We start from the raw sequence: 15,572 nt of genomic DNA, 5'->3' as shown, positions 1-15,572 counted from the left end.
CTGTTCAACTTTATACACAGGAGTTCAGTGACAAATTCTGGTCATGCCCCCTGCAGTACAACCTTTTACCAGCAGGTGTCTCTGCACCCTTTCGTAAAACAAACCATTGCAAACTCAGGCTGGTGAACTGAACGACTCAAACACTGCCTCTCTGAGAACAAAACAGATTCAAAGTTCAATGCTGGATGCCACTCTGTACCATACATCATGTGGAGGAGGGCGTCTCAATTATAGGCAAAGGTGTGAACAGAAGGCACTCCTAACCACTTCTGTCATGGTGGTCGTGAATCAATGGCGCTCTGTCCTCCCGCTGGATGCACAAACACTCCTGAATCGATGCTGTTCCATTACGGCGAAACACAGGCTCATCTTTCAGGCCGCGCCAATAGCTGACACCTGACATCTGCTAACATGAAAGCCACTTGAGTGTGACTGCAGATCAATGGCCTCCCCTCCACACTGTTTTCATGCAGCCTTGACTCCCTGTCCTTCTCTCCATGAAATGTCTTTGTTTGCTTCTCTCCATCCTCCCTTCTTCCTCTCCGGCCCTGACACTGATAGGTCTATTGATCAGCGGCTGTAAGGGGATGATGTGAATATCTGGGATGTGTGGCAGAGGGCACGCGGCAAAGATACTTGTGTGTGTAGTTTTTGCGTTCCGGAGTCCATGCAGGCAACGGCGACGCACCGCACACCCGACGAACACACGCAAAATCACAGACATAAATAAACAAACCAAAACAAACTCTAAAGTCCACAGACCATGGAGAATCTGTGTGTGTCAGTGAACGTATGTGTTTCGGAGATGTCCCAGGGAGATGAGACAGTAGTGGGGTTTGTGTGTTGCTTTAACCACAGGACTGTGGCTGATTGAGGGAGGGCTCGACTCATGTGGAGCCCACCAAAGAGGACTACACACAGCCCACTGTGAGACACACTCTCCGGCTGTCTGAACAGACCCCCTTGGTGTCTGAAAGTGTGTGTGTCTACGTGTGTGTAGACTTAACAAACTCAGTGCAGACAGCATCACATAGGCTGGCACTGGGGCATACAGTCGTGTGTGTGTGTGTGTGTGTGTGTGTGTGTGTGTGTGTGTGTGTGTGTGTGTGTGTGTGTGTGTGTGTGTGTGTGTGTGTGTGTGTGTGTGTGTGTGGGGCACAACTTACAAGTGGGAGAGTGAGGCCACATCATTGAAGATGCCGTCAGGAAGCTCTGAGACTTCGTTGCCATGGAGAGACCTTTGGAGTGATGGAAGAAGGAGATGTTAAAAAACAATCTGACCAAGAACATATTTCATCATAGGAGAAAACGTTATTGGTTTGTTGATTGACATAAAATTAAAAGAAAACTAGAAACAACAGTCCCCTTACGAAACCACTTGTAAATCCACAAGATCCAAATCTTTATTTGAGAAATCGACGAAAATGTCAAAAATCACCCAAATCCTCCAATGTTAAAGAAATAACATTCCTGGATTTGCCCCCTGATCCTGATCCAAATGTAATGTGTTCTCTCCCGATCCAAACTGCATCCTACTGCCAAGTTTTGTGATAACTGTCCACTAGTTTTTGCATAATCCTGATAACTAACAGACTAAAACATAACCTCTAGGTAACAATTTTGATTACCATAAAAATAATTGATTGAAGTGTGAGGGTTTGATCTTTCCCAATGGAATAATTTATTATCTTTAGGTTTTGAACTGATTGAACTTGAATATATCATCTTGAGAAAAAAAAACATCACATCGATCGATCTCAATAATGAACGGCACACTTTGTTTTTTCAGACAACAAAAAGCAGAAATAACAGGGGAAAACGGTTGAGGAATATTTCGGGGTTGTGTTGGTATTTTAAATGGGTGGTAGGTGGTTTGTATTTCTGCTCGAGCCTTGTGCAACTGGCAGAGATGTGAGGCTCTGTGAGTCTGGAAAAGACTGGTGTCAGGTTTCTATGTGTCTGGCTGGCAGGGCCAACAAGGGCACAGAGGGGGTGACACAGTTGTACCACATGTAGGACAGTGAAAAGCATTAGGCGAGTTCTGTTCGAAGCAGCTGAACATGTATACATGTATATTTACAAATGTGTATTAATGTTTGTGTGCATATGCATTCTTTTTTACATTGTGTACTGTTATTTTGCCTGCAGTCCTCTGCCTACTGTCCAGGGTGACGAGCCGACACAGCTTAATGGCGAGATGACTGATGGCTGCTGTAATCCAGCAGGTCATTACCACCTCCAGCCCTCAGCTGACCGCACGCTAATGTTAGCGCAGCTCCGTCCACAGCACCAATACAAGACACATGTGCTCTCTATGCCTGGATGAAGACAACTGATGTATAAACACTTTAAAGCCTCACTTCCCTTGCTGTTTGATCTTCGAATTACCGCTAAGCCGTGAAAGAGTTAGGGGGGGGGAAAGATACAAAGAGCAAAAGCTGGTGAGCGTTACGGATACGCAGCCGCGCTCAGATGCGAAAGGGAAAATATACAGCGTATCCGTCTGAGACAACACGCTAATTGGCCTGTGTATAAGGGAGAATGCCTATTAGTGTGGAGCGGGTAGCTGGGTTGTGGTAGTCGGAGAGCAGTTCGGATACTGAGGGCACGAAGCCAGCAGCTGTGTGCCAGCCAGGCAAAGATCTCATGGGAGAAAGGAGCCAGAGAGTCTCCAGGAAGAAACTCGATATGCTCCTCTACTAACCTTCTCTCGGTCCGTCTCTGCTGTGTGACTTTTTTTTTTGTGTTGCTTTTCTTCTCTACAGCTGTATATCGTTGCATCACTCCATCTTTCCTATGTCAACTGATCTCTAGCTTGGCGCAGTTGTCTGAATGGAATTGCATGTGATGTTACTTGACAGGCAGAAATTATGGTTTATGGCTGAAAATGCTCGCTGGATTTGTTGTCTGACTGCGCTCGTTCACAGATTTCCCACTGACCCGTTCACCTGCAACTACTTAATAATGTTTAGCGATCACATGAGCCGTCTGAGCGGCATGTTTTTTTTTTTTGTGCTTTAGCTCTTGTGCTGAGAATCATGTGATGCTGGTTTCTCACTGCACCGTTTCCAACAGCAGTTTGAGAATATGTCTGTTTTGATTTCGTCTGTTTGAGGCTTGGCTTTCTTTTCTTTCTTTATCACAAGCTTTCATATCCACCTTCTTTTTTCACAGCTTCCCACCCCAACCCTGGCTGGCCGCACCCTAGCACTGTCTCAGCTCACACACCTCACACCTAATACCCAGCAGGCCAATTAGCAGTTTATTAATCTACAGCTCAAACCACAACTATCACAATCATACACACACATACACATACACACAGACACACACACACACACACACACACACTTACACCAAACCGCGCCACATCTATGCCAGGCTCAGGCCCCTGGTCTGTTTGAAGCCTCGAGCGTTAATGATTCTTCTCCTCTTTACTGCTCTGTAAAGCCAAAGGTGCAGCTTTATAAAGGCTTTGGCACCTCGGTGTGTGTGAGCGCTCTCCGCTCGTAGCCGGTTTTGGCATCTCACTGCGGTTTCTATGAAGCTTCCAACTTTGAACTTTGAACCCGGTGCGGAGTCTTAAAGTCGAAACTATTAAATGGAGCTCATTGTCGCTTCAGTTTTTGTTGCGCCCCCACAGACGTGCATAATAAAAAAAAAGAAAAAAGAAGAAAAGCAACGGCACCAATTGACATTTAATGGGAGACGTATGATTGATCACGGCAGCAGTAAAGACATCAAAGTTTTCTGCTTCGTTTGGACTCCTGTCTGATTGAGACAAGAAGGTAGACCAGACAGTCTGTACGTGTATATACGGGTGTGTGTGTGTGTGTGTGTGTGTGTGTGTCCGAGCTTGTATGTAGTTTGCAGCCTTGTACGGTGTGTGTGTGTGTTGTGTTGGCGCAGGGCCTCACATGGCGTCTAGAACACTGGCACAGGGAGTATTTTAGAAGTAAAGGTGGCGTGAGTGAGTAAGAGCAGAAATAATGGCCGCAGCTTCATTAGAGATCAAAGCACCGCGCCCGGCCTCGCGAGGCGGCATCAGCTAATGATGACCGAGCTTCACTCTCATTCCACGCTAAAAGGGCTCTTATGCTTTGTGTCTCGTAATGATCGGGGGGCATTAGTCGAATCTCGCCGTAAAAAGAGGCTTTGTTGAAGCTTTGTTGTCAGTAGTAAAAAGTGTGCCTGCTATGAGCACACATGGAAGGTGGATAAGTCGACTCCCACACACATACTAACCGGCACTAAGTCGATGACAAACATTATGAGTACAGGCACCAGTACATGCACACACACACACACACACACACACACACACACACACACACACACACACACACACTGATGAATACATACAGTAATCTCATAAGGAGCGCTACCGGTGGGCCTGGTCTCTGTTTCAGTCTTACAGAACTAAACTGTACATTTGAGTTAAAGTGTGAGGCATCCAGCTGCTGTATCTTTGGATGCAGGTCCAAAGATTGGTTTGGTTTCGTCATCCATCTGTCAAATGCATTTGCATTCTACATCTCAGTTATTTCGCAGACCAATTTATCCACGGGGAACCCACGGCCACTGCGAGTGCACAATCAGACTTCAAGACCTCATAACTTCATAAAAACCCGGGGGCAGTCGTAACCATTATGGTTAGCGGGACAAACATTCCCCGGTAATCAGTGTCAGAGTGATTTTGCACAGTGGGTTGTGGGGGGAGCCGGGCGCTCATTTGGCCCTGATGGCGACGCAGCGATGAGCTGGGGATGTTTGGAGGTGAGCAGGCAGACTGTGCAGATGTCTGAGGACGGGGTGGAAGAACACGGCTGCCGTTTAAACAGAGAAAATAGGTCGGAGGTTGTGTATGTGTGTGTCTGAAAGAGTGAATTCACAAGCTGTCATAACTGTTTAGACTGCGCTTCAGTCCCCTGGAGTCAATCAAAGATTCTCGGCATCTGCTGCACCGTCCCTGTAGTCAGTCCAAGCTGCAAAAATATCCTCCTTAATATCTCAGGTCGTCTCAAAGGCAGCCTTATCCTGTTTTAAATCTCTCCTTTCAAAATAACTTCAATTGTTCGCAATAAAGTGGCTGCTTTGAGCGTCGTCTTTTTAACACACACACACAAGCACGTATAAACTCACAGCAGTCGGAGAGAGTGCAGTCCACTGAAGGCCATTTTGGGGATACAGCGCAGGGAGTTGTAGCTCAGGATTCTGCAATGTAAAAATAATTACATATCACAAATTTATGAATATAAAATGTCCACCCTGCTGTCAGCACGAGAGAAGAAATACTAGCTCTTTGTTTTGAGGGTGGTCAGGACTTACAGAGTCGTGAGCTGGCTCATGTTAGCGAAGGAAGAGTTGGTCAGAGAGTTGATCTTGTTGTTGCTCAGATCTCTAAAAGGAAAAGGAAAAAAGGGAAACGTTCAGCGAACTGTTCGGCACAGTGAGACAGACGAAACAGAGAGATGAAAACTTACACCAGCTGCAGATATTTGAACGCTGACAGTTCCTTTGGCACAACACTGAACTGGTTTCCATCCAGATACCTGAACAAAGACAGACAAGCAGTTCAGTAATGAGTTAGTGGACATGAAATGATCCAGTCAGGGTTCGATGTGTATCCTGAGTTTTCAAATACAGTATTTTCACAACACTACGAACAACTACAGATTGAATCCTAGAACAAGATCAACAGCAGAATGAAAAGTGTTGAACAGGTCAGCTCAGCATTAGGGGAATGTTATAAAATGTATATTAAGTATAAAGTAAGAGAAAGAGAGGGAGGAGAAAATATGTATTGAATTAAATACATTTAAAAAATGATGTTGTTGCAGGATCTTAGTTTAATATTTTTTTAAAAAAGGTTTTATTTTACTGCAGTTGTCAGAAAGCAGGTGCATGCGGTGTAAGAATGAATGCTCCGGCTCAGCAACACAACTATAGCTGCTTCAGAATAAAAGTCGTGCCGAGAATTATGACCTTTACTGTGAAGGTGCTCCAGGAAGTAGTGAATCATTTGATGAGACATACATTTATTGATCAGTATCCATCATCCTGTCATGTCACCTTAACCCACCAGAATTAACTGTATATATATTCAGTCACTCACGCTCTGTAGTAATTTGTTGGATTACATGATTACATAGATAGTAAATGTAGTTGATTTTAAAATTACAAACTGCCTGGTAATGAACGAGGGTTTTTGTTATGGAACAACTGAATGACATAAACTGGTTATATGAATTATTATATTAAAGCTGGTGCAAAAAGATGATTTAATTTTATATTTGCACATTCTTTCAGTCGATTCGTTTTTCTTTTGGAGAAGACCTGGAGGCAGTAATTTCAGAATGTCAAACTTTTCACTCAGAACACATTTTCCCATTGGCCTGCAGCCAATTTAATATTACATACATTAACCAGCAGAATGTTTTGTCTTTCGATTACTTTTTTATGACCCAATATTATGTCTGAAGCAGAAATCAGGGTTTAGTAAACATAGATTTTTTTATTCCAGACACATACATTGTTATATAAATCTACTGAGATCGAATAACTGGGCGAAGGCTGCAAACGAAAACAACGTATTACTTGTTGAAGTGACTGAGATACAAGCACTTGTGGGGGCAGCCATGCATCTGTGTGTTAACACGCTCGTGTATGCAACATCATGCCTGAAGGGTTGCAGGCACCCTGCCGGCTGCCACCACAGAGTTCAGGGCTCGCTCCCTCTGAGTGAAGCTACAGGAGCTTTCTCCTGCCATTGTTGTTGACTGTACACAGGGCGGGAAGAGCAGGGGGGGTTGGCGGTTGCTGGTTAGCTCAGGGGGACCCTCGGGTTCAGAGGTAATGATAGGTAATGACGGTGGAGAGGACACTTTGGATAATGATGGAGTAGCAAACTCTCCAGATGACTAGATGAAAGCCCAGAACAGAGGGGCACACCTGGTCACACCTGCTGGGACAATGACAGGCCTAAAGGCTTCCACAGCATGTGTGTGTGTGTGTGTGTGTGTGTGTGTGTGTGTGTGTGTGTGTGTGTGTGTGTGTGTGTGTGTGTGTGTGTGTGTGTGTGTGTGTGTGTGTGTGTGTGTGTGTGTGTGAGCTAGACTGAGGCACTTGAAGCAGTATTGGAAAGTTCCAGGCCTATTCCACTCCCTCCCCTTTCCATTGAAAACTGCTCATTAAAATGTCCTCTTGCTCCCCTATACTCCTGTGGACAGGCTTTTGGCCCTCACACAAATATGCAAACACACACAAACACACACACACACACACACACTGATCCTTGGCTCTGAGTGTGAGAGTGACATCAGTGCTCGCCCTGAGGGTTGCAGGGAACACAGGAGAAGAATGTCTGAGAGAATAACTGCAGGGTTTATTGACTCCTTCCCTCTTCTCTAAATGATGAGATCTGTTTTCTTTACCTCCTTTGTTTTCACTAACTCTTATCGCTTTTCATACCTCCTCAGATCGTCTCTACCTTTTTATTGTCTCCTTTGGTTTTCCCTTCCGGACCTTTCTCCATAAAAGCCAAGAGAAAGGAACAACAATACCTGCAACTGAAACTGATACGATGCAAATGCATTTAGCATAATTAAGACCGGGGAACTCACAGTTCAGTCACGTTTCTCGGGATGCCTTTGGGCAGCGTGTGGAGGTGCTTGTTACTGCAGCGCACCACGGTCTCCAGGCAAGTGCATTCACTGGGACACTGGGGTTTGGGCACACAGCTTGACTCCTCTTGGCCTGGGAAAACAGGAGGAGAAAGAGGGGAGTCAGATACGAAGAGGAGGAGGAGGTCAGAGGAGGGTGGAGAAGCCTTGGAGAACAACCAAAAGAAACGGTGGCAGATCAGGAAAGGCAGAATAAAACAAAAGGAAAGACACAGACAGCGTGATCTCTCAAGCTGATGGCGAGGCAGTGAGACAATGAAAAAAGAGGAAGTGAAAAATGCGAAAAGTAAAACTGGACAGAGCGAGAGGAGCCTCGCTAATGTAATATCGACCAGCGAGAGCAAAGAATGGAAGCTGCCCGAGGCCCGAAGACAAGTCTAACATTAATTCAGGTGCAAATAGGCTGACTGGTCAATAAGGCAAACAGTTCAATAGCTGCACTCAGGCCGGCATCGACCAGGAGCTTAGGAACTGCTGAGAAGCAATCTATTCAGCAAACAAAAGAGTCGCACAATAGCGGTCATTATTTAAGATGATCTCAGACACTTTAAGCAGCTCTTGTTCATAATCTATCTAGCAGCACGGCACAATGTGAAAATCTTCATCAGTCAAACCCAGACGGGCGAGTTTCATTCACATGGAGGGGGTCATCTAACGTGAAGATGTTTGTCTCCTTCAGAAAGAGACGGATGAGTTCATCTAAAGTGGAGAAGCTGCAGCAAAACTTCAGATGGATGGCGAGAGAAAGAGATGGACTTAAAGGGAGTGGTTTGTCTCGGTACCACCCACCTTCCTCACAGCGGAAGTCAGGCAGAGCCACATCCTGTAGAGGGATCTCCTTCAGGAAGGCGGGACGCTGGCAGCGAGGGTTACCCGTCACAATCTTCTTGCTCCTCAGCCAGTCACCGAGCCACGCCAGCCGGCAGTCGCAGTTGAACGAGTTGGCCAAGAGGTTACTGGGGAGAAAGTAGCAGATTTGTTAAAATCCAGAAGTTTAAAATGCACAGTTAAGAGTGTATGTGTATGTCAGAGGCTCACAGGGTGGAGAGGGTCTGCAGAGTGTCGAAGGCTCCGGGAGTGATCGTGGTCAGCTGGTTGTCGTACAGAGACAGCAGGCGCACGTTGTGCATTCCTGTGAAGCTGTCGTTGTGCACACAGCTGATCTTGTTGTTCCTCAGCATCCTGAAGACGAAGGGAATCAAATACTTCAGCCAAAGATTCAGAAACATGTGTGTTGAGTGTTTGTGTTTTCTTCATCACTCACAGCATACGCATTCCCTCAAGGCCACGGAACATCCTGCTCCGCACAGAGTCGATCTGATTGGCTGTGAGGTGCAGCTCGATGACAGACGACGCACCTTCAAACGCCCCATCCTCGATCTCTGTGATTTTGTTGTTGCTGAGGTTACTGTGGGAAACAGAAGCATGTCAGAGAATGAGATTTAAGAGAATGGCTGCTGAAAGGTCAAGTTAAAAAGTTAAACGAGAGTTTCATTTACATTTTCTTGAGCTGGGAAAGGCTCTTAAAAACTCCTGTCGCCTCCAGAGTGGTGATGTCATTGTTGTTGAGGCGGCTACAGAGAGAAAAGTTGAAACATTTTAAACCATTAAAACAAATAAATCCATTTGAATTCACAGTCCAGATGTTTTTTTTTTATTTGATGGGTGCAACAACTTTGAGTCTCTTTCATATAAAATTCAAAGGAACATCATGTTACTTTTTCTACTTATTTTCATGGCTTCATGGTTTCCCCCTCCCTTTATCTCTTCCTGTGAGCAGAAGTGTACAACAGAGTTCTTCCTGATTCCTTACAGTTCAGTGGTGGATTCGGGGATGTGCTCGGGGATCTTGGTGAGCTTCAGGTTGGAGCAGTCCACTACGTTGGACTCGCAGCGGCACTTGGGAGGACACACCGGGTCACTGTTACACGCATTGTTCACACGGGTGTCCTCTGTACCTAAACAGGAGAACACAAATATTCTTGTCACAAAAATAAAATGATATCAGCCTTGTCCCTGAACCAACCCAGGCGCCGCACTTTCCCATGATGCTCTCAGTCACGCATCTGCTCCCACTGCCGCTGTATTTTAGTGGTTTGTCCTGTTGTGACCTGGGAAGCTGCTTCCCCAAATAATCTTTAACCTTAGGCGTCCTAGAGAACATCCTGCAGCTCTCCTGCCATTCACAGGAGGGAGATAAATGGGTGAGGGCGGGAGGATGGTGGGGTGAGGAGACGAGGGGTGAGTTATTTTAGAGAGGTGATAGAGTGGGAGCAGTGGGGTGAAAAGAACAGTGGCAGGGGAGATTGAGATAGGGATGCCAAAGAGGATTTGGAAAGCCTGCTTCAATGAAGCAGAGAGAGAGAGAGAGAGGGGATGGTGGGAGAGAGGTGGTTGAAATGATGCGGAGGGAGAGTGAGCAGACAGGTGGGGTCGAAGGGGAGGACGCAGAAAGAGCACGAGGGACATAAACGCATGCAGGGAAAGAAAAGGTAGGCAGAGAAGACAGATGAGAAAAGAAGTGGAAGGTGAGTGGCAGAGGTGCAGAGAGAGGAGGAGCAAGAATGAGGCAGCGAGGGGGAGTGTGGGACGTTTTCCTGCACCACCTCCGTCTATGAATAGACGTTACGTGCCAAAAAGCGTGCTGACAGTTACATCATGGCTGCTCAATAATGAAACAGCTGTGGGAGCCACTCAGAACAGTGTGTGTGTGTCTGTGAGTGTGTGTCTTGTCTTTGCGTATCTGTGCGTGTAGAGCTTATGTGTGTGAATATGTTCCATTTAGAGGGAATAGCCCTGAATTTTGTGTCAGGATATCGTTGTGTCCCGCTTGCATGCGCACGTCACTGCACCTCTTTGCCTGAGGTTTGGAGATGACGTCAGCGGGACGGCGTGGGGCTCCCAACCCGAGACCATGAGTAGGAAAACCTCAAACAACCCAGACAAAATCCTACAGCTGAGAATCAAAAATCCGTCCAAATAGACAGAACGGCATTTGAAACCAAAACCCAACCCCAAACCCTCATCGTTGACTTTATTAGAATATGGTCGGACAGTGAAAAAAAAGGGGAATTGCTTTTTACGGAAAGACTTCCTCTGCATGCCTGCATGGGTAAGGACTTTCTTCTGGAAATGTGCCCCCACTCCGAGTGGCTCGCCGGAGCATGCACAGTAATGCGGGTCATTAAGGAATTGTCCTGCCAGACGACGGGACAAGGCATTTCCTGCTACAGGGGAAGCAATGAAAGTAACAGCACAGCACTTTGATCCTGAGGATGTAGAGGAGCCAGGGGAGGATTTGTGAGCCTGAGTCATCATCATCGTCACAAGTGCGTGGTGGCGACACTTTTACTGTCGGCAGATTGGAAGGAAACCGGAGAAAACACAGCGGAGAGGGAGCGAGGTTTCTCCGTCACTGAGGCACAACATGACTCATCGCTGGAGTTGTGGAAGTTCTCACAGTTCCCCTGCAGCTCGGTTCCTCATTAAGAGTGTATTATGGAATCCCTGAGAACTCTCTGATTGTGTGTGTTCAGTGCACATATGTGTGTTTTGCGGAGGCTCTTTCTAGTTATCATTCAGGGAGGGTGAAATTCTCATTAATCACAATTGAGTTTGATCTTTCCTCTGCTTACACAGAACTCCCATTTGTTCTCTAAGCCAGTGTCGAGCTTTATCTCAGCTTAGCACACATTAATTCACACACACGCACGCACGTACACACACACAGGCATGGACAATGGACGTCTGCACCACACACACACACATACACACACACACGAGAGGTCCGACACACATCACCGATCCTCCTAGTTATTTTCTTGGAAGTGCTCTTGTTAAGAGGTCCGGAAACATCCGCTGATAGGAATCTGGGTCCTCTGGTGGGCTTTATTTTCTTTAGCGTTAACTGATAGAAGGGACACACTTTTCCTTCCCCCCTGTCCTCCCTCTGTCCCCCTCCTCTTCTGCCCCTCTCAGTGAGTGACTGTCTGTGCTCATGCCAAAGCAAAGAGCCACTTCCTTTGGACTCTATCTGCTGAGACTTTAAGGAAAACAGAGCTGAGGAGAAGCAGAAGCTCTCGCACGTATATCACCTTAAAATGCACACACATAAGTGAAGCTACTCATGGGCCCAATTACCATTAAATACCTACGTTCCACTACCACCAGTACAAACATTTCCACAGATTTTACACATACAGGCCCAATGTTTTTGCCGTGCAGACTCTTTCCTCCAAGGGTTCATCCTTCCTTCATCCTCATTAAAATAGAATTTATTGCAACCTATGTCTTAAATCCCTCGTTGTGCATAAAAACGGAATAGTTGGCCAAAGTTGAACCGAGAAGCTTTGGAACACCTGTATTATCAACCGACTGCTTATGTTGCTTGACTCGTCTGACTTCCCCCCACAAGTTCACCATGTTCCCAGCTCTGTAAATAAAATGTTCCAAAAGGACCGAGGCCAAAATTACAATAACATGACCCACGTTGTAATGAAACCTGAAATTATCCTTTAACCTCTGGGAGAATTTAATGTGAAATGAAGAGTGAGTAATGGAAAAATTGATGCTGCTACAGGGCTGTGAGTGGATGATTAAAGGAAAGAGAAAGGTGATGAGAAGTGTGAACATTTACACTCACCTGGGATGAAGTACTGCTCTTTGGCTGTGATGGAGAAAAGAAAGAGGGACGGGTGTCAGTGAGACCAGCCTGGTCCGCATAGCTGTGGCGTCGCTATGCTTCACAACAGTCATATATAGAGTTTATATATGACGACTCATGACTCAACGTATATATGACAGATAAACAGAGAAGCATCACACTGTCTCTGTGTATGATATATGGTGGAGAAATGTGAAAAGAGGTGGTCAATATTTGGCTGTTGCTAAGGACGAGTGGCATGAGGGGAAGAGGGGGAAAGTAAGAAAGAAAGAAAAACAAAAGAAGGGAAAAAGTACACAAATGAAAGAGAAAAACCACACGTGCACTCCCCTGTCTTCACCAGGTCTAGCCAAACAAACGAGGCTGTAAAGGAGTGTGAAACCTCAGCAGTGCAGAGTGCCAGACAGCATAGCACGCTGCATAAACACAATAGTGGGCCCAGGGGGGTTGGTGGTGCAGAGGACTGAGGGGTTAAGGGGGCGTGAGGGGAACTTGAGCCTGGCAGGCAGAGGGCGATGAGTGGGCGAGGAGATGGAGGCTGTGAGGGAGGGCAGCCGGAGGTTGGCAGAGGGCATGGGGGGGAACGGTGGGCACGTGCAGAAACTCTAGCCGTAGTATACCCAGCCTCGCCTCGCCCGGTGATCTCAGCCCAGTGCGGTTTGCATGTGAAACCAGACTCACTGTGTGGTAATATGGAGGGGAAATGGAGAAACAGCCAACAAGGCCTCTCCCCTATGCCTCAACTTTGTCTGGGGGAGATATTGATTGAGGAGAAGCGGCACGGCAAATGATGGGCCGTATAAAACCTTCTGCCAGGAATGATCATTCATTAATTTTGGTATGAGGTGGAGGGAGAAATGCAGAGATAAAAACAGCCACTCCCAGTGGAGAGAAGAGGCGAAGGTAAGAGTAGAGACAGGTAGAATAAAAAACACCAAAATCTGACAGACAGAGAGCCCAGAAGAGAAATAACAGACAGCAGTGACACAGAGGCACCGGCCTACCGGAGCAGCGGAACTTCTTGCTCTTGATCTGTCCGATGCGTTTGTTTGCGAGTCTGCGTGGGCTGGCGCAGCGGGCACCGCTGGTCTCAATGGGGTTGGAGCGCAGGTAGTCTGCCAGCCACTTCAGATTACAGTCACAGATGAATGGGTTCTGGGCCAGGTGACTGGAGGAGAGAGAGAGAGAGGGATGGGGAGAGGTGAGTTGGAAAGATGGGGAAAAGGTGAGAGAGGTAGGGAGAGGGAAGAGAGAATGAGAGGAGGGGAAAGGAGCACTAATGAAAACTGATAAAAAGTACTAAAAAGTAGCAAGTCATATTCTTACATTTAAAAATAAGCACCATATACTTACAACTCTAACCTGGAACCATAATAACCCGTGTTTGTAGGTGTAGATTAGCAATAATTTAATATCATTATTTATTGAATTTATTAAATTCATATCATAATATGAGCTCATCATGTTCAAGTAAAAGTTTGACATTTTGGCATTTATTTTTTTATTTTGTATTTTATTACTCTCTGCAGGTTAGATGAGCACCCCCGTGTCTGTGAAGCGATTGGCAGCTGCTGCTTAGCTTAGCATAAAGACGGGAAACGGGGAGAAGCAGCTTTCCTGGCTCTGTCTGTCAATAACAGAGCCACAGCAGATGTTTCCCTGGGATGAGCTGAGCTAACCTGTTTGCCATACACACGGGAGAGTGATGTAGATCTACTCCCCATGCAGCAAGAAAGTGAATATAAATTATTTAACAGTATTTAAAGACATTTCAAATTATTTATTTTATGTATGATAGATTTTTGTGGTATTCTGTATTAAAACAAATGTGGCTACTTAAGCTCTTGTTTTCATCAGTGTGTATTTGTTTGTGTTTTGTGTAGCTGTATTACACTATGGGACAGATTACCACTGAACTTGGTGGAAGGATGTGGTTTGGGTTAGAGAAGGACCCATTACATTTTGTTGCTGATCTGGATCATGGGATGGATCCAGGAATTTTGAGTAAGGTGTTTTTCAAAATTTCCCTCAAAGTTTATACGTGATTTTGCACATAAAACTTTATGGTTCTTTTAGAGGCTGTAGTTGAGCTGCTAGTTAATTGCATTGCAAAAATATTCTTACTGCCATATCCGACAAATCTCTCAGCCCAGGTTAAAGAATATGTGCTGCCGTCCAATTAATGTAGCCAACTTCAATGACCAGAGGCTGCGGTGCTGTGTATTCAAGTCTATGTTTGACTGTGGTTTCAGAATGCAGGCAAAACAAGAAGCCTCTTTTAGACTTCGACCGTTAAACCCCTCTTTACGCAAAGTGTATGTGTGCAACAGGTGTCTTGCATGTCTTATGTTTGCAACTTAGATTTTTTTATCACGCTATGTGTTTCAGACGTGGTGGACGCGCCACAGTGTGGGGTCCGTATTGATAACAGCGTGTGGTTGTGCCTTGTTTATTGGATCAGAAAATAGGAGGCCTTCATTTGGACTTGGAACAGTGGTGGTTGCCTTTTTGATCTCCATCTGGCCGTGTGTGTGTGTGTGTGTGTGTGTGTGTGTGTGTGTGTGTGTGTGTGTGTGTGTTTGTGAAGATGATAGATTTACTCTCCTCTCTACCTCATGATTCCATTCCTGTGTTATTACACAGACTTGCGCGTAAACAACTCCTGTGTTGGCTCATGTTTTATGGTGACAGCTCAGTATGTGTCAGAGAGTGTGCAGCAGAAGGTCTGTGTGTGTGTGTGTGTGTGTGCGTTTGACTCACAGGGTCTGTATTGCTCGTAGTGAAGTGAAGGTGCCCTTGGCGAGGGTTTGGATCTTGTTGTCGTAGAGCGATAGCAGCGAGAGATTCTGCAGGTCCTGGAAGGCGTTGGCACGTACGCAGTGAATCTTATTGGCGTTCAGCAACCTGGGAGAAAAAAGTGAAGAAAAAAAATGCGAACGGTAAAAGGAGGAAGGGAGAAAGATGAGGAGGGAGGGAAGAAGCTTGTCAAAGTTTCTTTATACAGTCATTCATTATGCATGTTAGAAAACTATGCGCAGGCTTTACATGAAGGTTATGACTCCTTCCCTGAGTGGGAGTAAAGGTTGCCTGGTTTTCAGTGTATGTTCGCAGTGTATCAGCAGAGAGTGAAGTGTGTGTTCCACTTACAGCAGTTGCAGGGCGTAGAGGCCATCAAACACCCCCTTGGGCAGGTCGGTGATCTTATTTCCATACAGCACGCTAGGAAA

General features: G+C 45.9%; 1 protein-coding gene across 5 annotated transcripts in view; it reads right to left on the bottom strand.

Moving 5' to 3' along the window:
- Positions 1-15,572, bottom strand: part of slit1a (slit homolog 1a (Drosophila)) — an 89,878-nt gene that overhangs the window by 8,419 nt on the left and 65,887 nt on the right. For 3 of the 5 annotated variants that reach the window (XM_035172683.2, XM_035172682.2, XM_035172685.2), the window contains exons 12-25: positions 15,493-15,564; positions 15,106-15,249; positions 13,350-13,513; positions 12,325-12,348; positions 9,496-9,640; positions 9,182-9,256; positions 8,947-9,090; positions 8,721-8,864; positions 8,472-8,638; positions 7,623-7,755; positions 5,484-5,552; positions 5,329-5,400; positions 5,143-5,214; positions 1,167-1,238 (exon numbers count right to left, since the gene is read on the bottom strand). In XM_035172683.2, the coding sequence (XP_035028574.2) occupies positions 1,167-1,238; positions 5,143-5,214; positions 5,329-5,400; positions 5,484-5,552; positions 7,623-7,755; positions 8,472-8,638; positions 8,721-8,864; positions 8,947-9,090; positions 9,182-9,256; positions 9,496-9,640; positions 12,325-12,348; positions 13,350-13,513; positions 15,106-15,249; positions 15,493-15,564 (1,497 nt within the window). The remainder of the gene's footprint in view (positions 1-1,166; positions 1,239-5,142; positions 5,215-5,328; positions 5,401-5,483; positions 5,553-7,622; positions 7,756-8,471; positions 8,639-8,720; positions 8,865-8,946; positions 9,091-9,181; positions 9,257-9,495; positions 9,641-12,324; positions 12,349-13,349; positions 13,514-15,105; positions 15,250-15,492; positions 15,565-15,572) is intronic. The other 2 variants (XM_035172684.2, XM_035172686.2) reach the window with 1 other exon arrangement.

This window comes from Hippoglossus stenolepis, chromosome 12, assembly GCF_022539355.2.
Source record: "Hippoglossus stenolepis isolate QCI-W04-F060 chromosome 12, HSTE1.2, whole genome shotgun sequence".
Lineage (NCBI taxonomy): Eukaryota > Metazoa > Chordata > Actinopteri > Pleuronectiformes > Pleuronectidae > Hippoglossus > Hippoglossus stenolepis.
Note: the sequence above shows the minus strand (reverse complement) of the source record. Positions and strands in the feature narration are given on the sequence as shown.